Here is a 22,375-nt window from a genome sequence, read left to right on the forward strand (position 1 = left end):
TTGGAGTTCACAAATAGCACTGCTTACCTGCAACAATCAGACAGTGGAAGTTAGCATGGCATTCGCAAAGGCCCAAAATATCTAACATGGGTCCCACCTAGTGGCTCAAATTTATACATCTTACATAATAAAATGTGAGAATGCAATTACTATTAAATAATACTTGGTTTCACTAATTTGGTTTATTAATGCGCTGAAACCCATGCTGTTTGCTTTATTTGCACCTTTAAGAGGTAAAAAATTATGATAATGCAGCTTTTCTCACAATATGAGCCATTATTACATTATTAGCGCGCCAGTAAGGCTCATAATGTAATAAGTTATTACATTATTACGTTATGCGCTCATGATTTTATTACATTATTAGCCGACTATTACATTATTAACTTTTATTACATTTAAGTTATTACATTATGAGCCGTTATTACATTATGAGTTGCTACAGATGCTAAGATGATTATTAAACCCTCTGATTTTCCAACATTATGGCTGAATCTTCAGAAGTGTTTATCAAATAAAATGTATTACTATTGAGTTTTACATCCTCAAGTCTGACTTATGAAATCTGCTTTGGGTCATTGGTTTCTTTTGTATTCTCCTTACATTTTGTTTAAGAAATAAACTGAGCGAAACATTTTTTTTAAAAAGTGGTTAATTTTCTCTTTCAGTGTATAAAGGTTGAACAAGTTCAGCACAGGTAGTTTAGCTGATTTACTCAGGAGCTACTGAACATAAATGAATACAAAAAGAATACAACATGTGATATGACAGCAGGCAGTCAAAGACCACAGGAAGGACTTCCACATATAAAATTTTATTTAAAAAGAAAAAAAAATTTAATTATGATAAGTATCTTGAGATTTTCAACCTGGATGAAGTAACGTGTGCTGTATGATTTGTACATAATCATTTACAATATAATATCAGTGATGTGGTGTTTTGTGACAAATCTGACAGGAAATAGAAAAGCAAAAAAATAATATAATATCTGTGTTCATCAAACCACATCCTCAGAACGCATGCTTGGCGTGCTTTAGACGTTTTTCTGTTCCAGCACACCTGGCTCAGATAAACACACCATTGACTTGTACAGACCTTGATAGCAAATTAATGAAGATCCAGATGCTGGCACAGACTCAAAACATTGTTAGAACTACATCACTGCACACTACAAGCTTTATGGAGAAATCTTGGCCCCATAATAAAGATATTTTAAAAACATGTATTATTCCTTTTATTATATCAGTGATTTCTTTATCATAAACAGAAAAACATACCATGATTCACAGTACTCATTTATATATTAATATGACATATTCTAATATTGTAATAAAATAAAAACATAATCTGCTGCCATCCAAAATACCTGCAGACAGAGAAATGTGGCTTCATGCGCTGAACTCACAGCCAGAGTCTCCCCTCTTAGCACAGATCAAGTTATTGTGTTTTAATGTAGATAAACTACACAAGTAAAAAGAAAAATGAAACCCAAAAGCAGGATCTGCTCGGCTGAGGGTTGCTCCTTAAATGTTTCTGCCATGAGTATCTGGAGAGTTGATGCTAAATCAACTTTAGAATAACACTGAATAACATTAAAAAAAAAATCGGAAGCAAACAATATACGTTGTTTGAGTAACATGAAATAGCATTTAATGTGCTGGTGAAGTAATACCACAAAGGTTGGCTTTTTTCTTTTCCCATACCTCCAGTGTTATGATTCAAACTGCAGTCTACAAGTTAACATCTCTGTCAAACGAGACGGATACGTCCCTTTAACAGCAAACAAAGCTTTATAATGATCATTTTTACATGAAATACCGGCCTTTTTTAAATGAAAAAAATATATATATATTTTAGTTTGACTGATTTATAGGTTTGTTTAAAAATATATAAGAATTATTTGGTTTTTGAAAAATCCATAAATCATATTGGTATTGGTATTAAGAAAAGGTTGATTGGCAGCTGAATGATAACAAAACTGGCAGTTTTAGTCAAACTGTAATTTGAATAAACAGGACGGAGAATTCATGTAGCCCTGAATAATATTGATAATGTTTAAGCATAAAGTGTAACAAGAGATACATTTATACTTTTCCTCCTGCTGTACTGTGGACATGAAAGTGTTTCCAGGAGAGAGTCCTCTCACAGTCTGGGGGTGTCGGTGGGAGCCAGCGGCGCTCTGCCTCTCTTGAATCGCGGTGGTAAAGTCTCAGTATCATCTCCTGCAGAAGTGACATCAAAGCCTCAGTCAGGACAAAAGTGATCTCACAGGGAAGTTCACGTGATCAAGCCTGATAGCACAAGCTGCATTACGTGCTGCTGCAATTAAAAAGTGAAGATAAACCTGTTTGCACAGCGTCGGGTTAATTACTGAGTAATTTATTCAAAAAGCTTAACGAAAACAAGGGAGAAGAAAGGTTTTTTTGCTAATTCCCAGTAAAGTATTTACATTTCAAAGGATCAAAATACAGTTAATTTTCAGTCAGCGCCCTCTCTTATAAAACATAACATTTTCTACGCTTACTAATTGTTGTTTGTCAAAATTTGTGTTTGCACAAGCGCAAAGCGGTATTTCAGATGACAGGATCTACACATCACACAGAAGAGAGGGATGAACTCGAGGCAAGTGGCTGATCCCTGAAGCAGAGATGCATGCACATGACTGAAAACTGACCTGTGGTGTTAAAATCCTGTGGCATTGTGGCAAAGGTTTGTTTTTCAAGATTTTCAAAAATAGGGAATAATATGTGTCCTCTAAACCAAAGTATTACTTTCAATGCAATAGAAACTTCTCTGCAAAAGAAGAGTGATGAAAAATGGTGATTGTAGAGGGTGTTGAAGAGTGGTGGGAAATAAGCTACAACCATGGAAAATAAAATCTATCTTTTTCACCATTATTTATTTGCAATTGTTTCTATGACATAAATGAAGCCAAACAGAGAGAAAAAATAATACTGTGACCAATAGTATGTACCCCCGCTGTTCAAGAACTTGTAGATCCATCGTTTGCTGTTGTTTTATAGTTGTGTCCTGTGTAAGACTGGTTTTTTTTCATCATTACATTTTTGCCTGGTGAACTTTAATCCCAGTAGTTTTGAAAACTCCTGAACTAAATTAACTTTTCTTTAGAGAAAATGCTGGACATTTCAGCTTAAATTTCTAAATGTTATATTAGTTCAATGAAGTTCATATTATCTATATTTACTATAGCTTGTTTGGTTTCTCTGTTATCGGACACGGTTTGTCATGAAATACCTGAAAAATGCCGGGTGCTTCATGGCAAGCTGTGTGTCTGGTGACAGAATAAGTTATTTATTTCTTAGTTATTTGACAATAATTATTGTGAAATTATTATTTCAATTGTTATTTTACAGTCATATAATCCAGGCAACACTAACCCAAATCAATATCGAATTGAATCGGATCGAATCAAATGGTGATAATCGATTCTGAATCTTAAGAATCGGAATCGAATCGATTCTTGACATTTGAATCGATCCCCAGCTCTAACTGTCAGGTTCCCATATCGTTGTGGAGGGACGTTCTTCTTTACAAAATTGCTTCAGTTCATTGAGGTTTTTGGGTATTTGCTTTTGTACAGCTCTCTTAAGGTTCCTCCACATCTGGTCAAGCTGATATCTAGACTTTGACCATGCCATTCCAAAACCTTGATTACCAATCACTTTTGTGGCAATTGTCTGAAATAAATTCATTCATTCATTCATTCATTTCATAGAGGTCTCTAGTATGCAGAAGTTGCTGTGAAATCACCCCCCTTCCACCACTGCTTGAGAATGACATATTTCTGCTGAAATTCTGTGCATGGTGTTCTCCATATGTGGTGCTGGGCATTAAGGCCAAAACAACTCTACATTCTTCTCATCTGTCCAGGATATTGTGCCAAAAGTCTGTTTTTTCTGATGCAGCTTTGTTAACCTCAGTTATAACTCCATGCTCTTTTTTTGACTGAAGAGGCCTTCCTTCCAAAGATGACTGGGAAATGTCTTAAATACTTTCTACTTCTATTTTTCTCATTGTTTAAACTCCATATTGTTTGGAAAAGGTTTCTTAATCCTTTCCAGATTGTTTTGCAGCAGAGGTAGCTTTTTTGAAACTGTTACTTTTGTCTTTCCCTTTTGTCATAACACAAACTGCCAATGATATCTGCCTGTATAGATGTCTGAAAACCTGCTGATGATCAGGTCATCAAGGGCTGATGACTTGCTGCACCACTTGCCCTGCTAAATCCTACAGAAGAAGTGAAGAGTACTCAGTATTGCCCATGTGTTGTTTTTTGTTCTTTATTCATTTCTGATCAGTAGATAATCAAACTATGAAAAATAAATGCTGTTCATTTGAGCTTAAATTATATTTATATATATTTATATATATAACATGGGCTTTATCTTAAAAAGCTTTCTATGCATGCTCATTGCATGCTCACTGCTCCTAGCAAGGCTGCTGAAAGCAAACATATATTGCATCAGGTCACGGTAGGTTAAACAGCTGAGCGGTGATGCTACCACAACAGTGCATGATTGTAGAGTTAAAAAATTATATCCATTGAATGTTTCAGCCAGTGGGAACACTAGACATGAAAGACCACTACCAAAACCAGACAACTGCTTCCTCACTTCAGAGTCATGACATTTGAATAATTGGCATTTGTGCCAGTTATCTACTCCAACAGACCAAGAGATGGAGGGATAATAATAATAATTACGCGTGTAGGAGCGTACTTCCACTCTCACATACAAGATTTAAATGGAATATCAGATTTATGCACATCTACGATGGATTCCCATCTTGCTTTGAGTCACCGGAGCTGAAGCTGTGAGAGACGGATCGGACCCGCTGCTTCACAGCTGTCCTGCAACCCAAACCCAACAGTGACCCCAATACAGTGCTGTGAAACGTGATGCCCCAACTATGATTGGACGACAGCTGCTGCTGCTGCCGGGATGTGCGGACGGCAGGCAGGATTGGGCTGATCGGGAGGGGCCGCAGATAAGCAGAGCGAAGGCTGAATGGTGGGCCTGTTGGATTAATAGCATGGCACTAAACTTTTTTGAACATCCCCCTAAATTTACAAGCTGTAATCCTTGTCAGATAAGAACACAGCTGCTGCCCGGTTGACGTCACCGCCGCTCTGCAACCAGTGTCTTTCTTTGAGAGAAAAGAGCTGCCCACTATGTTGTCACTGACTGATTTATCCCCTGAAACCAATTTTGCCCTGCTGCTGTACCAAACGTGTAAGCTTGTTTGTGGCAAAACAACTACTGATGCAGACCAGCTGACATGAACGGTGCTTTAGTTTTAAGGTAGGAAATGAAAAAAGATAAAAGTGAGAGAGAGATGATAATCCTTGCAGATAGCTTAACCCTAAAGCTCAGGAAGCCATCGGTGAAGAATTTCAACCATCATCTAATGTTAATCTCCGCGCTCCAAATCGTCTCTAAATCTATTTGAACTTAAGTCTGAACTATTTTACAAATCAAAGTGTTTTTTGGTGTTTTTTTTAATGTAAAGTTTTAAAATAACAAGACAAGTTCCATATAGGACAAATAAAACGGAGGGGAAAAGGGATTAGATTAAATAACTTTATCTGGTTTAGAAAAGTACTGCAGGAGTAGGTCTTGATATAACAGCAAATCTTTGCTGCTGTACTCCGATCAAACGCCTCTGAAAAAGCTCTGGCACGAAGATTTGAGGAGGAACGCTGTCAGTGATTTCAGAGAGCAGCTGAACTTGTATTTCAAAGGTAAGTCACAATGCAGTGCAACACAGTCTGGACTGGGTTCTGAGAGCTCCAGTGAGGGTAACTGAATTTTTGATATTTCTTTCTTACTTAATAATTGATATTTGAACTTTCTAAGAAGGTACAATTTCTGCAGTCAAAAATGAACTTTATTCACCTGTGATTGACTCAGTTTTGGTACAGAATAACTCTTTCCTTTCATGGATTTTTTGATATAAGTGAAAATCCTTTATTATGAAAACCTATTTAAGGATTACACAGATCTTGAATTTTAAATCATGGCTTTAATTGATTTGAATTGAATACTTGATTTATACCTTAGGGAGAAATCATATTGTTGCAGTGTACATTTAAACACTCATGAGGTAAGAAACCGTGGTTCATCATGAACGTATTAGTGTTCTGTTTGTCATGCGGCGATGACATAACATGCAGAACTCTCTCAGTAACAGCATAGATGGACCGCAGCCAACAGTTCAACATCTGGGATGCAAAGGTGCTCCTTCAGAGTCATGCCCAGGATTACACCATCTGTTCTTAACGATCCCTGCAAACACCCCCACCCCACTTATGTTGGTCTCTATGATGTTTTTTTTGTCCACTTGTGTCATACGAAATCTACGTGGAGAGATGCTTGAGTCCAGAATATGCTCCTGCAGCCGTGTGTCAAAACACACGATGCTCCCGCTGTCTCCCATCAGAGCTACAAACTCATCCATCCTGCCTCCTAAGGATCTCACACTCCACATGATAAACGGGGGAAATTAATTGTCAAAACATGTTCATTTTTACATTCCACTTTTCTCCCCTAACCTACTTCAGCTCTCCTCCTCAGTGCATTTGCATTTGGGGGCGGGGAGGGGGTCTACTAATTAGCTGCTCTTTGGAAAGCTCAAACTTCCACAAGTAAAACGGCTTGTTGTGGATACTCAACATTAGAGAGTAGAGTACCAGAAATACTAGCATGAAAAAATGTGTCTAAAATTATAGTTTAAATGGAAAGAAGCTCATAGATAAGAAAAAAAAAACATTATTATTTCATAGGGTTGCCATTCAAACTGTGTCAGAGAGGCACAATTCTTTGTCAATTTATTCATAGTTATTTATTTATATATTTAACAACCCGTTCCTGTGGCAGTTCTTTCACTTCCTGGATTTCATTTAATCACGCTTATAACAGTATTTCACTTAAGCTGCCTGTTACAGTTGCTCTTTGGTTAGGATGAAGCGTCACAGCCAGACACCAGGTTTGGCAACTGAATTACTTAACTACGCCAAGCAAAAGTTCATTTTCAGTTCATTATAAGTGTTAATATATGATGCTGTAGAGGAACAACAATACACCACCACATATTTCCAGTGGGTCATAAGACTGGATAGATTTTTTTCTTCTAGTAATATTCTTGCCTTTGCCTTTTTTTATTCTATACATAAACAGGAAGATTAAAGGAGTTCCATTTCCAGAAGAATAGGGTGATATTCACAGTTATGTTAGTTATAGTGCAGCATCGCATTACATTAAGAGTTGTCATGTTTTCATTGCCTTAAAACAAGCAGGTTGGTTCCAAAGTACCTTTCAAAGCCGTTGGTCGTGTTACGCCATTGTGTTATGACAGTCCCCAAGAAGAGCCAGACTACAGAGAGCTCCAGCATGGAATCTTCGTGTTTTTTGCCACCGTAGTTTTACCCGAGATGGGACGGACTGAATTGTTTGCAATTTTCAGTTTGTGCTGCTTGATGCCTTTCAGACAGGATTTCTGCTTCTCACTTGTCGAACTCTTATTTTGTTCTACTTTTTGTTCCTGCTTACATCTAAGCAACAGCAGCAGTTTAATGTTTTAGATAAATAGAGCTTGATTTCAGTTTTCACCCAGTCTACATGTAACAATACAACTTTGGGCCTCATGGAACACCGCCTCTCTCCTCTCCACCCGCGCTCTCCTTTTTTTTCGCCTACGACCTCAGATCAGACGAGAAAACCAGCTGAATTTTAAGCATATTACTAAGCGGAGGAAAAGAAACTAACAAGGATTCCCTCAGTAGCGGCGAGCGAAGAGGTAAGAGCTCAGCGCCGAATCCCCGTCCGAGCGGCGGGCGTGGGAAATGTGGCGTACGGAAGACCGCTTGCCCGGTGTCGGTCGGGGGCCTGAGTCCTTCTGATCGAGGCTCAGCCCGTGGACGGTGTGCAAGACAAAATCACATACCATTGATCCACTGTCTTTCTGTGTGCGTCCTTTGGGAGGAGGAGCGGGGCAATGATTGACAGGAAAGGGGAGAAAGGACGCGTTTTTCACAGGCAAAAAACACCGTCATAAAAAAAGCCAGGCATGGAGTACTGGAGTGAAGTTTTTCTTGTTACACTCTTTTAGACACATTTGAGGGATATTGGCCAAGACTTTTAATAGTGTTAAAAGCATTTTAAAAATTGTGTCACAATACCTTTAAATGCTTGATAAGGTTTGTGCACGTCATTTTTAACAACTATCAGCATGCCTCTGGAAGCCACACCCTTGCATAATGAGCATGTGGGATTTTTCAGCCTAACATAACACCATATTGCCGATATGATGACTTGGAATGTGGCTGCCTCATTCTGAAAAGCCGTCATTAAATCGACCATTCAGATTGATGGGGTTCTGAGACATCACAGACTGAGATCAGAGAATATTTCCACTTCTCCATCTTTAAGTTCATCCGGTTCCCTTGTTGCTAGATTTTCTTGCTAGATTTGTTGTACCTAGGACTTCCCTAACCCTATCTCTAGGCTAAAAAGTGTCCAGCATAAAGGTCCGACTTTTATTTCACTCGACAACTCACGCAACAATGCTTCTCAAAAAAGGAAGGTGCAAGACAGTATTGCATAACTTCCTGTGTTGGTCTTTAAGGCTAAATAAAGAATTGTATAATAAATTGCGTGGTACTGGATGCTGACTCAACATAAATACTCACCTCTCTCTACCATGTCGCCTTAGTCCCTCAAAGAGGAAGGGTCGCCACAGTGGACCGGCACAGTCCGCACCTTGATCTGGCACAGGTTTTATGCCAGATCCCCTTCTTGACACAACCCCGCAAGCATGGAGAGGGAATTGGACACCAGACAGTAGAAGTCCAATTCTCTACCAACTGAGCCACTCGGGCTCTCTAACATAAGTACTCCCTTATTTTCAGCAGTATCAGCAAGGATTTACAATCGTATCAGTATGAGAACAACTGTACTTGTTATGTCACTTCATCCCATTAGAAATGTGCTTCATAGTGTTTGACAATGGGAAGATGACACTGCCCCATGCGATCAGAAGTGGTGTTACTACATAGAGTGGCTTTAATTACCTTATCTTTATAACTAAGTAACAAAAACAAAACATCTCATGAAATAAATATTGTGAATTGCAGAAATAATTTGAAAAATAATTACTAAAGTTGGAGTAAAACAGAAAACAATTTGTGCTTAAGTATACAAACCCCCTTGTGATACATTTTTGTGATGTAGTCATATCAGATGCATTGCCCAGCCTCATACAGCCCTACAAAGACAAGTTAGTAAGAACTGTGCACTGCAAGCTCACCATGCAAACAGACCACCCCACTTGCAACCCTTCATGCTCAGGTGAGGTACTTACATGTATCTTAAATGGTGACCCAGTGTGTTAGCTCCGGTACCGTGCCCATCTACCTCAAATAATCCCTCTCACTGCCATAATCCATTAAGGAGCCAGGCACATCAGCAAAGTCCTCCAGGACCAGGCTGGTGGAGTCCTCACCAGAGGGCAATTCCGTGTCTGACGCCCATGGCAGCTCATAGCCGTCATGGTCGGGGGGCCGGGGCACGTCTGGGTCTGTCGTCCGTGGTCCCTGCCGGTGGGGCTGATATTGGGTTGGATCGGATATCTGGGAGGAAGGTGCTGGGTCTTGGCTGTGTTGCTCCCCCGGGTGCTCCCTAGCAATGCCAGCGTCGCTGTCGCTGCTGCCTCGCGAGGAAGGAAGCAGGACATGGTAGAGGCTCGGTAGGCGGATGTCCAACAGCACGCCGCTCTTTATGTAGAGCTTGTTGTTGAGGTTGTAGAGCTTTTCAGCAATGTCATATCCCAGCATGACGGAGAAAATACGGGCAATGTATCGTTCCTTTGATAACAGCATGTAGAGGCGTCGACGACGCCATGAAATGTAGCGCGAGTCTTCCTCCGCCATCAGCGTCACCTGAAAGAGATGACACAAACTCTTTACAATCTCTTTACCTGGGATATCTAATAGATCTTAGACCAATAGATGTTAAATAGCTAATTTTAAGTTGTATTTTTTGGCAAGCATGATGGTAGTACAGCAAAAAACAATACTACAAATCTACAGTTTTCTGAAGATCACAAGAAGCTAGAAGGCAGCTGGATATTTTGTGGTGCAGACAAATGGGATCAGTGTGTTTTCGGTTGACCCTTGCGCTAATGGTTAGGCAAACCCTCTGAGGGAACCGAGGGCCTCGCTCTGGCTTGGGTAATTTTGAGCCAGCCTTAGCTCCTTCACATCAAGTCCCCCCCCTCCCTGGACCCCTTCCAGTTTGCATTTCGGTCCATACAGTCAAGCCATTTCCACTGCCCTCCACTCAGCTCTCTCACACCTGGACTGTAAGGAGTCATATGTTGTACATACTGTAGACTTTAGTTCAGCATTTGAAGTGAGAAAAAATAAGTTTTGTGTCCTGAAGATGCCCTAGATTCTCAAAACACGGCCTTAGTTTTTAGTTAGCCGCGCACCTGCTGTTTATCATAGCAAATGCCTGTTTTTCTGTGAGGAAGGGCCTGGTTCGCACGGGATTTTGGGTCCCGTGGGAGCCGAAACTTGTTTTGAGAGCTTGCGGACGGGGGGGCGAATAGGCCTTTTCCCCCCCTCCGCAAGGTGCTGAGGGAAAGGTATAAAAGACAGGGAAACCGGAAGTATAGCCAGAGTCGGCCGTGGGTACTGGCAAAACGCCCGGCGTTGGGTTTTTCCTTGGCTTATTCTTAACCGGACTGCCTTGGCTCTCCAGTTCCGTGTCGAGGTAAGAAGGCCTGTTTAACCCTTTCACCTGTGTGTGATGATTGCAACTGTGTTGATTGCCACTGTTTTGCGGGGGATAGCTTGTAGCGTAATCCTAGCAAACGAGTGATATTGTGTGTACTGCCGAGTTGTGGGAGGGGTAATTCGACACTTACCCTAACAAACGGGTAGTTTTGTGGATGTCTTCTATGTAATGCTTGCTTTTTTGCTAATAAATGTATTCATATCTTATAGCAAAGGCGAGTGTGTGTGTGATTCATTTTGGGTACAGCCGACCACTCTAGAACCTATTTGAGATTTCTCCCGAAACAGCATTCAACACAATCATCCCCCAACTAAAAACTGGACCGGCTGGGACTCAACACCTCGCTGTGCAACTGGCTCCTGGACTTCCTGACCAGGAGACCACAAGCGGTACGGGTCACCAGAAACATATCCAGTACCATCACTATGAACACTGGGACCCCCAAGAATGTGTTTTGACCCCCTTCCTCTTCACCCTGCTGACTCTTGACTGCACAGCGAGATACAACTCCAACCTCCTAATCAAGTTTGCAGATGACACGACTGTAGTGGGTCTCATCAGCAACGGGGATGAGACGGACTACAGGAGAGAGGTTATCCACCTGGCCATGTGGTGCACACACAACAATCTCTATGAATGTGGACAAAACAAAAGAAATTGTTGTGCATTTAAGGAGAGCGCACTCCCAGCATGCTACTCTTTCCATCAATGGTGGAGAGGGTGAGCAGCACCAAGTCCCTTGATGTGCACGTCTAAGAGGACCTCTCCTGAAACACCAACACTGGCCAAGAAGGCTCAACAGCACCTCTACTTCCTCCGCAAAGTGAGGAAAGCCATGCTGCTCCCCCCAACTCAGAACAACTAAGAACTAACTCATCAACAAACCGGTCACACTGTGTGTGTGTGTATATGATATAATATAAATATAAATGTAAATATAAAATAATATAGATATTCATTAATTTCACCCATTTCTGTCTTATACTGTACTGTACATAGAGAACATATTTCTTTTAAAGTTAGTCTTTTCTTTCTATTTATATTTTCATCCTTTAAGATTTGCACATTGTGTCTTTTTTTTGTTTAGCTGCTGCAGCGTAAAGGCCTTTGAGGATGACAATTTAAATCCTGTATTGTGTTGCACATGTCAGAATTGACAATAAAGTTGACTTGATTTGACTTGAATTGTATTCCTTTGTATGGCATGGTGGTGGCAGTATCATGGTGTGCAACAGTTAATTTTCAATTAATAATACAAATTCAAAAGTAAAATTCAAGAATATCTGTCTGTGAAGTGACTCTTCTACCATCAAACCAGATAAGTAAGTATAGAGAAGAAGATTTGAATAAAAAAATACTACAAAAATGACTTTTCGTATAATATTTTAACGACAATCTGATCAAGTTTGTGACGTGTTTATGCACAGACCTAGTATAAAGAATAGTGGGATAGAGAACATTTTCTGAGGCCTTGTCCCTACTTTAATTTGACCAATCAGCAGGTGGATACATGAAAGACAAGATGGCAGCTACTTTCCCTGTTCAGCTTATCAAGCCGTCAGACTGAAGGGAACAACAACAACAGACGAGTCAAGCCCCTCAGTGTCAGCAGTTTAATGTTATCATCACATCCATTTCCTGAATGTTATTAGTTCAAACAAAAACAAGCGTGTCTCCTTGAGCGAAATGCAAATTTAGTCCCATACCTGGAACTTTCCTTCTTCATTTGGTCTGAGAGATTCCCACTCAGGAGAGTCGAGGAACTGGTGGCGGTGGATGTAGTGCAGGAACTGACCCTCCAAGGACACGCTGATCCTGGAAGTCAGAATGAGAGGGTGAAGGTGAAGAACTGGGACTGGGATAAAGATGTTGAGACCAGAGGAAGGTGGAGGTCACTATAGTTTAAGGTTGTAGGACACAGGCCCTGAAAAGTGTTTTGACAAGCAATAAAGAGTTTCCAATTCTTTTTATTTTCTTACTCAACAAGTATGATGCCATGTTTTCTTTATTTTAATACTTCCTGCTCAAAAATGACACATCTAATTGAAAATGAGCACATCTCAGCAACTGCAAGGATTATTTGATTAATCATAGTATTAACATAAAGGTACCATGTGAGATTACAGCAGAAATATAAAATCACATACATGCAAGATTAAATGCAGACGTAACACAGTAAATTAAATACAGATCAATGATCTATAAAGACCGATTTTAGAAATGTTTTGGAAGAGGAAGGTTTACATGGATTTTCCAAATTGGCACTTTGTATATACAGTATATGAAGTTAATTTATGTATTTATCCGACTGGCTCCTGTCTTGCATTCAGATCCTCTTTGACCACAAGTCGTGACATTTGTGGCTGGAGGGAAACAAATCCCTGAAGCCATGCATTTAATCTGTTCTGAAGTTTTCCCAGAAGAGCTGAGACTATTACAGCACCAGATTACTGCACATTGTTGCTCGGTACAAATGTCCAAAACAGATGTACGTTTGGATGCCACCCAACAGGTTTTGTGCACTATCTATTATTGAGTGCACAAGTCATGCATATATCACAGTCAGCAAATCTGAGGAATCACCGACAAGGCTCTCCTAGGCGAGGAAATGAAACTTTCTGTGCATTTGTTTGCAGTTTCCAAATGTGGCCTGTTCAGTCAGACCTGTCCGCAGCATGGCAAACATTTAATTTAAGCTAAGAGGAACCATTGCTGTCCACTCTCCTGTAGTGGACACAAAGATATTAACTTAACCAGCTGGCAAAGTGCAGAGGGACACTGGTGAGTCACGGACGAAAATACTCTGTTTACAACATTTCTCTGCAAGATTCCAGGACCAAGAGATCTAATGCAGCTCTGCTTTGAGGATGTTTGGACGAAGAGAACAGATTTCCTGTGATGGTTATACTGCCAACAGCCTCAAAGAGTCAGACGTTCGGGGGCCAGGTTGATGAAAGTTAGTGTTAGTAACAGATTTGGTATAAAGGAGGAATTTACCGGTAAGCTATAAATGTGTATATAGGTGTAAACAGTCTTATCCAATGGGAGCCTATGATTCAATTGCATAGTTAAATGTAGGTGGTCATTTTTTAAGCTTGACAAATATAAAACTTTTTATACTATGTATCTCCCATACCAAATATGTATGTTTTATTTAGATGTATACCTGTACCTTCGAAACGGTCAGATTTTTCTGTTTCGACCTTAATGTACTGATTGTGTCCTCTGAAGACCGACAGAGAAGTTGTTTCTATCATATTGTACAGGTGTGTGGGTGTTAGATGAAATCATTTAAACATTTCCCACCTCCCAGACAGCAAAAGAGAAAGCTGGTCAATGGGTGTCTTGCCCTCCACGGCGTACGTATCTCCGGCCTTCAGCTCCACCACCTTGTTCTCAAAGGCCCTGGTGATCTCCTTGAACACGTGGACGGGCACGGCCAGCGGCAGGTACACGGCCTGGTAGAGGGAGGACAGCTCCTGGCTGCGGATGGCCTCCTGGTGCAGCCGGTACAGAAGGTGGCAGATCTGCAGCAGGCACGCCAGCAGCAGAATCACGTTCCAGATGAAGACGTCCAGGCCGCAGACCGTCATCCACCCCCACAGCGTGAGGCACAGGAAGGCGGGGGAGAGGAAGCCGAAGATGAAGAGACAGCCGTAGGCCCCGCTGCCTCCCATGTAGCCCAGGAACAGGAGCGTGTTGCCCAAATGGTAGATGGCTCCTTCTGTGCTGTGGCTCCAGCCATCGCAGAGAGGCCGGAAGAGCAGGCTGTCCAACAGGGTCGAGTTGTCTGCCGCCATGATTCAAACTTGTGATATAAAAAAAAAACCTTCTTATCCACTACAATATGCTGCGTCTTGAAGCTGTATCACAGTCAGTAAATCGGAGGAATTACAGCCGGTTAAAACTAAATAAACATGTCAGAAGTATATGCTTGTTCCCTTGTTGTGTCGAGGAAAAGTCTTCAATGTGAAGAAGTTCTCACAAGTGTCTTTGTTGCAGAAACACCGCTGGAATGGGGTCTCCTCCTTTGCCCTTATCCGTCCTTTGGCTTCTCTCTCTTCCCGTCGCCTTTTTCGCTTTGCTTTTGTGTTTCTCTGACCCGGAGACCGTCACTGAAGACCCAACAGCTGGAGGACGAGGCATAAGGGAGGGAGGGGGCGTCAATCTAGCCCTACAAGGATAACCATGTTTGGAATTGAAACCCAAGGAGGAAAGAGTGGCAGATTGAAAGCAGGCCTACTACTTAACATAACTGAAAGAGAGGGACAGGAAGCAGGAGGAAAGAGAGGCGCTATATAACAAGACTTCGAGAAAAATATATATATCACTCATTTAAAGATGTTTCAAAGAAGTTTCACCCAAACCTTATGGCTCCAGTCCACTCCCAGGAGTGTGGCTCCTGGGGAGACACAGAAATAAATAGGTTTGCAGTCCAGGTCGGATTTCAGGTGTAACCACCCAGTAACGGCGCCACTACCGCTCAGATCTAATTCACAACTTGAAAACTCTCCACCCGCCGGGATCCCCCCGTCAGAATTTTGTAGCTGGCTTATTTTTTTTACTGTTTTTATTAATGAAAACAATGATTAACTCAATATATTACGAAATATAGCCTACTCTTTAAATTTTAAATCAGCACTACATTTAATTACCGCCTTGACTAGATCTGGAAAAGAAAAGGTTTTTGTTGCTTATTTAACTTTCCAGGTTCCAGATGGAATGAAGTGATGTGGGACAAATGAATAATAAAGATGTTTTTTCTTTTGTTTTTATATTAATACAGTGACTCAGCAGCGATCAAAATAAATATTTTGAGCCTGAAATGATGGAAGAAAAGCAACAGAGTTGACATCTATTTTGTGGTTTAAATATGTACACCATTAAGGATCTGGTGTGTTCTTAAGTGTACTGCACACCCATGCAAGATTACCATTTTCTTTATACATCATTGTACTACGCAACTGTAGTAGAAAGATTTGACAAATAGAAATGTAACTCATCTAATGCTGATGTGTACACGGATATTGTATCATTTTAAATTGCAGGGGCCACATATAACTTTAGTTTACAGTACCTAATTAATGCAAACCACACGGTTACAAAATACAAATTCTTTTGAGTTCTTTCAAATAAAAAAACTGCACCATATACTCAAAAGTTATGCATCTTTAGAAATTTGAGTTCTACGATGAACTGATGAACTTTGCACTTCCCAAAACATCCAGAGAACGCTTGCAAAGGACATCAAATTTGCATTTTCAGGATTTGAAGCAAACTTACCTTTGCAAAACTAGAACTGGTAAAAAGTTTTGCTTAAACCTAATGTGCCCTTTAATAAAAACAGCTCTTCCCCAAAGATATAATCTTTGATAACTCCCAATTTACTACACTAATCACTGCATATATCCATCTTACGATAGTTTTCATGTAAGAGTTGTCCAATTTGCAGGGATTTAAAATCTACGCAAGCAGTCGGACTAATTACTGCAACTTCTGTCATCCACTTGTTCCAGAATACCAGTCTCAGTCCAGTTTATGCAACTGCAGCATTTCTATAACACCCTATTAAACATTTCTGTAATTTGTAGGGAATTGTCTCTTAAAGCCGAGTGATTCTGCCCGCGTCACAATTACTATTTACAATCGCATCTGAAAATCTTGCTTGTGTTGTGTTGGCATCTTTGCATTTCAAACTGAGAGAGAACGATGTCCACAATCAGGCACACTTCGTGCCACACTGTACGGGGAATGTAGATATGCCAAGTATTGACTTTGCAGGGTCATGAGTTATTTTTAAGCATAAGTGCATACCAGGAACAGCAACTGTGGTCAGCTAGCATTCCCCCAAGTGCAGAAGACCCATACTAGAGAAGCCTAAGATGAAGACATGCCTAATGAGTGACGAGACCAGCAACTTTAGATTGCATAGAACTTTTATTGGTTTTAGAACCTTCACATTATTTAAACAAATTCTTTTCTGCAAACTTTAAAAAAAACAGTTTTCACTCATGTCCATCGGAGCTGAAGTGCTTCATCATAACATTTCCCTTCCAGTGGTGGAATAAATAAGGAGGGTGAAAAACGAAGGAAGATCCAGGCTTCTCGTCCGCTCACAGCAACACACTGTAGGAGAGTCAAGAACATAAAGATTAGATCTCAAAATGCTTCATGTTGTTGAGGGCTGGCATTTCAACAATACACTTGCAGCAAGGGAAAAAGCCCAAATTAAATCATTTCAGTCTCCTGAGGGGACAGCGCTCCTGAGCAAAAATGAACTTTAAGCAACTGCAAGCCAGGCCAGCTGAAACGTGCAGAGCCGAACAGCCTCGGGCTCCTTTAATGCAGCATGCAGTGAACGCCATTCATCCACGTTCCTTCCCTGCCCCTTTAAACATGGTGACCAAGTTTAATCCGGCTCTGTAGTTGGTGGATGAATTGAGCAATAGGCAAGAGACAACAGAGCCAGGAGGGAAACTCAAGCTGGCAATCAGAAATACTTTTTAAAAAGCCAGTATCTTGGACTTTAATTAAAGTTGGGCATTTACATGAAAAGCACAGATACTCACTTAAACCAGACTGACTTAACAGAAACAGGATTTAACATTAAGCATGTTGGCAAGATGAAGACTGCCAGAAGAGTTGGACCATAGACCTGGATGCATGTTTTGAGAGTACACACAGTGAGCTAACTAAAAAGCTCCTGTCTCCAGGCAAAACACATACATACACACACACACATATTTACCCTCTAAATCATAAACTGATGCATTAGAAAATAAAAATCTAGAAAGAGCATGGCTGGATACATCAAGTGGCATTTTAAAAGCAATATGTATGGCAGGATCATTATTTAAGAAAACGATAAAATTGCTGAAACATTATGTGCGTTTCCATGAGCAGAGTTTCCAGGTTTTTAAAAAATTAAATAAATAGATAAAAATCTCCAAACGGAACCTTCCAACAGGACCGACCCTCTCCATCACACTGTAACGACTGAACAAACACTGCTAACCATGTGAAGTGACGGGTTGATGCGCCTTTCCTGCTAATCGCAAACGGCCTAAAGCATTAAAGGGGACTAAAAAAAGAATACAGCAAACGAACGAGTAAACATGGAAGGGACAGATGTTTATTGAGCGCACACGGTAATGATTCACAATAAAAGGGAACCCCTGCCTGACCTGTACACTGGCACAATACACTAACAAGGCCCGAACCCCCTCAATGGTCTGATTGTTTTTTTTCCCCCTCTAATCTCCATGTTAAAATGTACTCATAAAATGTTTTCTGACCTAGTTACACATTTTTGTTCACGTAAGAGTGCTGAATGTAATTTAGAGTACCCGATCAGCAGAGCCCCCTCCCCCCAGGTAGTTCCTCTCCGACTACAGGAAAGTTTTCCCCCCAGCAAGGGTTCCTGAAGGCCACTTTTTTCTCCCAGTTCACTTCGGTAATGGAAACACGCAGCAATGATCTGGCCCCTGAAAAACAACATGGAACCCCCACTTATGGAAACGCACCTATTAGCAGTTAAGCCATGGCACCTTGGTGTAAATCGTTTTCCCACGTTTCATCTAAACTGAAAGGCAAACAAGTTTAATGGAAATATGGCAAGGTTTTCTAAATTGTAATTTACAGTTCTGGTATAATTGTAGCTCCAACACATATTTGAGGTTGTCTGTTAGAAACAGTACGTTTACGATGGGAGTGTTTTAACACTTACCACACAACTGCACAGTACTGGTTAAACCTTGAATCCAAGTGCCCTCATGCATTCCTTGTGTGCCTCGATTAGGTCTTGGCAGTTTTCCTCTCCCTTTTCAATGATGCTGATGGAAAAAAAAAAAAAAAAACAAGACATGGATATTTTCCTCAACTTTCAACGTGGTAATAATCTTTTTGACCAGGTACTTACCAAGCATCTCTGGGCTTCTTCGTCTCTGGACAAGCACAGCACGGTTTTAAGGGCTTCTTCTCCTCCGTGCCCCCAGTCACAGCAGCAGCAACAGGCTCCACACCGGCAGCAGACAGGGATGCCATCTTTAAACTGAAATAGGAAACATCATCTGATCAACACATTTTCAATCACTGTTCGTCCCCCCCCTGCACATCAATAGATAGTTTCCACATGCATGGATGTTTCCACATCTGACTCTAATGAACGGCTCATCACCACACTGACGTAGACCCTGGTGACAAACCGATGGTGATTGATTCGTTTGAAGCAGAGCTACATCTAAAACATGCAAGGCAACAGCCCTCGAGGACTGGAATCAAGAAAACGTTTTAAAGCCGTGCTCTAATTTGAACCAGGTGTGCTGGGCAGAAACAGTTAAAAAATGCAAGTCCTGGGGAGCAGGGCTGAGAAACGCTGGCCTAAAAAAGTGGTTCATTATTAATGTTGCGTAAGTGTGCCTCTGCAGAGCACAAGCTGTCTAGTAACACAGGCACTGAAAAGTCAAATGTTGAAGAGTTAAAAATGTTGTCCTGTAATTTAATAAAATATCAAACCTCAATTGGTTCATACTTATCTAATACTGATAAAAGATGTCTTAAATCATATTGACAATATGATTTGATCAAAGTTTTGATCAAAAGTTTGACATTAAAGCCACTAGATCGCCTGCACAGTCCAACAGCAAAATAATACAAAAACAATATTCACTAAAGTATAATCCTGCAAACATGTTACATCCTTCACTCAAGGACAAAAGTGGGAGGAGGCAAATCAGCATGGCACTTAAAGTTTCAATTTCAGGTCTGTCAAACTCAGCAAAATTGCTTAAAACGTAAAACTTTAAAACTAATCAGGAAAGTAAAAGCCTCGACTTAATTTTACGGTCAGATCTAACGTAGCTAGTACCAGGGAGGTTACATGTTACATCCAGCTGACATGTGGCTCAGATGTGAGTGATGTAACTGCAGGACAGATTAGATAATCTCTTTCTGCAGACCATGCTGCACACGCAGCAGCACAGCAGCAACAAACAACACCAAAGCTCCTGTAAAAGTAGCCAGACAGCCTTCCCCTATTGCTTTGTCATGATATCGTTTTCCGTCGTTAGATAATTTTTGTAAAATGTTGCAAAAACGACCACATATGTTAGCTAACATCAGCTAGCGATAGTGATAAACTTAAAATTATTTTCAAAATAACGCTCCATAAATACGACATAGCAAATAAGTACTCTACTTAAATTAGCAAAGTATTTAGCGCTGCAGTCAGAAAATGTGCTCATTGATAAACGAGCGAAGGTACAGAGTGTAACTCTCACTTACATGTGTGCAGACGGGAGCAGTCACGCCAGCAGATGCTTCACCTTCACACAGAAACACACCAAGAGCCGAGTCACGTGTTCACTTTTGTAATCACATGACGAAGTGTCTGCTGGGAAATGTAGTATTTAGATTTAAAGGGCGGACCGTGGAAGGAGAGCGGAAGTAAGCGTGAGAAACTGATAAGGTTGTGTGGCGCTTCCATGGATCTATTATAAAACGGGCGCTTCTCAAGGAGGTGTGTAAGGAAGGACAAGATAAAAAGGTTTAATAAAAAAAAACATGAATATGAAAAAATAATTAAATTATATATATATATATATATATATGAAAAATAATAAAATGTATATCTATTGTATAAATAAATAAAAATAATTATATAATTATATAATTAGATAATAAACACACACACATACGTGTTTTTTTGTATCTAAAACTAAGAATACTAGTCTTAGGCCAAAATTACTGATAACTGATTTTTCAGTTAATCATCTTTTTTTCCAATATCATTGTCATTTTCTTGTCTTTTTCTGTATTTTCCTGCTGAAGCATACTGAAAAAATATTAATGACCATTTAAGCTTAAGCATAGAAGAAAAAAGACATTCTTAGGGTGAAAAATGTTGTAAACTGTTTGAGTCATTAGATTTGTAAATCCAAACCAGCAGTTTCTTTTGTTGATACTGTTATGTAAGACATATTGCTGCTAGTAGGCACAAACAGTAAGTGGCAAGGGACCTTTGGAATTTAAAAAATGTTCATTTTCTGTCCGACAGTACTGAAGGTAGGTGTGCACATCCAGATGTCCATGGGGTGTACAGTTGCGTCAGCACGACAAAAAAGTACGTAAGCAGAACCACTGAGTCACTTTAGTTTTAGGGGCAGATGTGTGCTACATAAATGAGCAAGTAAGTATGCAATTTGTCCATTTGCTCATTGCTGTGTGATAGATATGCACCTCTAATTGAAACACGCACTGCTGCACTGTATGCTCGTCTTAGAAATGTATCTAAATATAAGTGGCATTGAAATTTCCATTATCCTCTGCTCAGTTTTATTTAAAGTCTGTTTTTATTTTTGTCTTCCCTGTAGAGATCTGCCTCCTGAAAGAGATGTAGAGCAAGTCCTGACCATCTGCCACCTTGTTCTCCTGACTGCAGAAAGCTCTCTGGAAAAGCAGAGATGTAAGGTGTTGTTAATCGGTTTATCTCTGGTCAGTATTTTTTATGCAGCAAACAAATATTCTCAAAAATAATGTAAGATTTAAGAAACTTGAACATAATTCAAACAGTTTATTTATTGATTGATTTTGCTTGATTGTGTTTTTAAGGAAGTAAAACATTCTATGTTAGATTTTTTTTTAATGTTTTCCAACTTATTTAAGACTTTGTGGGTCATCTGGTACAAAGTCCACCCATACTATCCTCTTTCACTCACTTATATCTGCTTGCTAAAACAAGATTATTGTACTATTCTGAAAATGTAGAATGAATTTAATCCTTAACATTTACAAGCTGCCTAGATGAAAACTGCCACAAGCATTACGTCCAACAACATTTTTAAGCCACTTTATTCTTCCATTATGGTCACAAAGTACATCCTATTTTAGGACACACTGAAGTGGAGACAATGTGCACCTGGACAGGTTGGCAGTCTCTCACAGGCATAAGAGTAAAACATGTTGTGTTTTCACCAAAAACCTCCAAACAACAAGCCATGGTATCCATCCACACAGGCAAAAAGTAAGTATTTTTCTTGTGTGAAAGGATTGTTAGTGTTTGCAGCACCTTTCTACTGCTGCAGGAAAAGTTGTCCAAACATTTAAAAGAGAACAAGACCAGAATATGTAATATCGAGCTTTAACCTATCAAATGTGCCACATTTCAATCGTCTCATCCATCCGTGAAGATTTAAAGAGATTCAAATTATTCAAATCTGAACACCGTCACTCTGTTATCCTCAGAAATGTGTCATCCTCTCTTCTGCTGATGTGAAAATGTGTAAACAAACAGCCGGGGAGGTGGCTCAGCTCTGCCAGCATGCTGTATGTACAGCATCAGGTAACACGGTACTGGGTTTAATTACATCCGTGGCAGAGATGGCCCGGACTGAACTTGCACACAAGGATGTCTTGCGTGACAATAATTGCGATCCTCTCTCGACATATCAAGAGCACCACCGCCATCCTTAGTATTAATGTGAGCTGGACGTTGCCCCCTTGACATGGCTTGATTCATGTGGGTATGAGATACAGATACTGAATAGTTGATGAGCTGGGAGAAA

General features: G+C 40.3%; 1 protein-coding gene across 2 annotated transcripts; it reads right to left on the reverse strand.

Annotated features, from left to right (window-relative positions):
• Positions 1-795: 795 nt before the first annotated feature.
• popdc2 (popeye domain containing 2) lies at positions 796-14,949 on the reverse strand. Of its 2 annotated transcripts, none has more exons than XM_061723325.1 (4): positions 14,121-14,949; positions 12,521-12,629; positions 9,520-9,955; positions 796-2,222 (listed from the first exon to the last, which is right to left on the reverse strand). In XM_061723325.1, exons 1-4 carry the CDS (start codon positions 14,612-14,614, stop codon positions 2,143-2,145), a joined length of 1,119 nt encoding a protein of 372 aa, XP_061579309.1. In that variant the 5' UTR covers positions 14,615-14,949; the 3' UTR covers positions 796-2,142. The 2 variants fall into 2 exon arrangements, with proteins under 2 accessions (XP_061579309.1, XP_061579308.1); XM_061723324.1 differs by having other exon boundaries at positions 9,379-9,955; positions 14,121-14,948.
• Positions 14,950-22,375: the final 7,426 nt, after the last annotated feature.

Source organism: Cololabis saira, chromosome 6, assembly GCF_033807715.1.
Source record: "Cololabis saira isolate AMF1-May2022 chromosome 6, fColSai1.1, whole genome shotgun sequence".
NCBI lineage: Eukaryota > Metazoa > Chordata > Actinopteri > Beloniformes > Belonidae > Cololabis > Cololabis saira.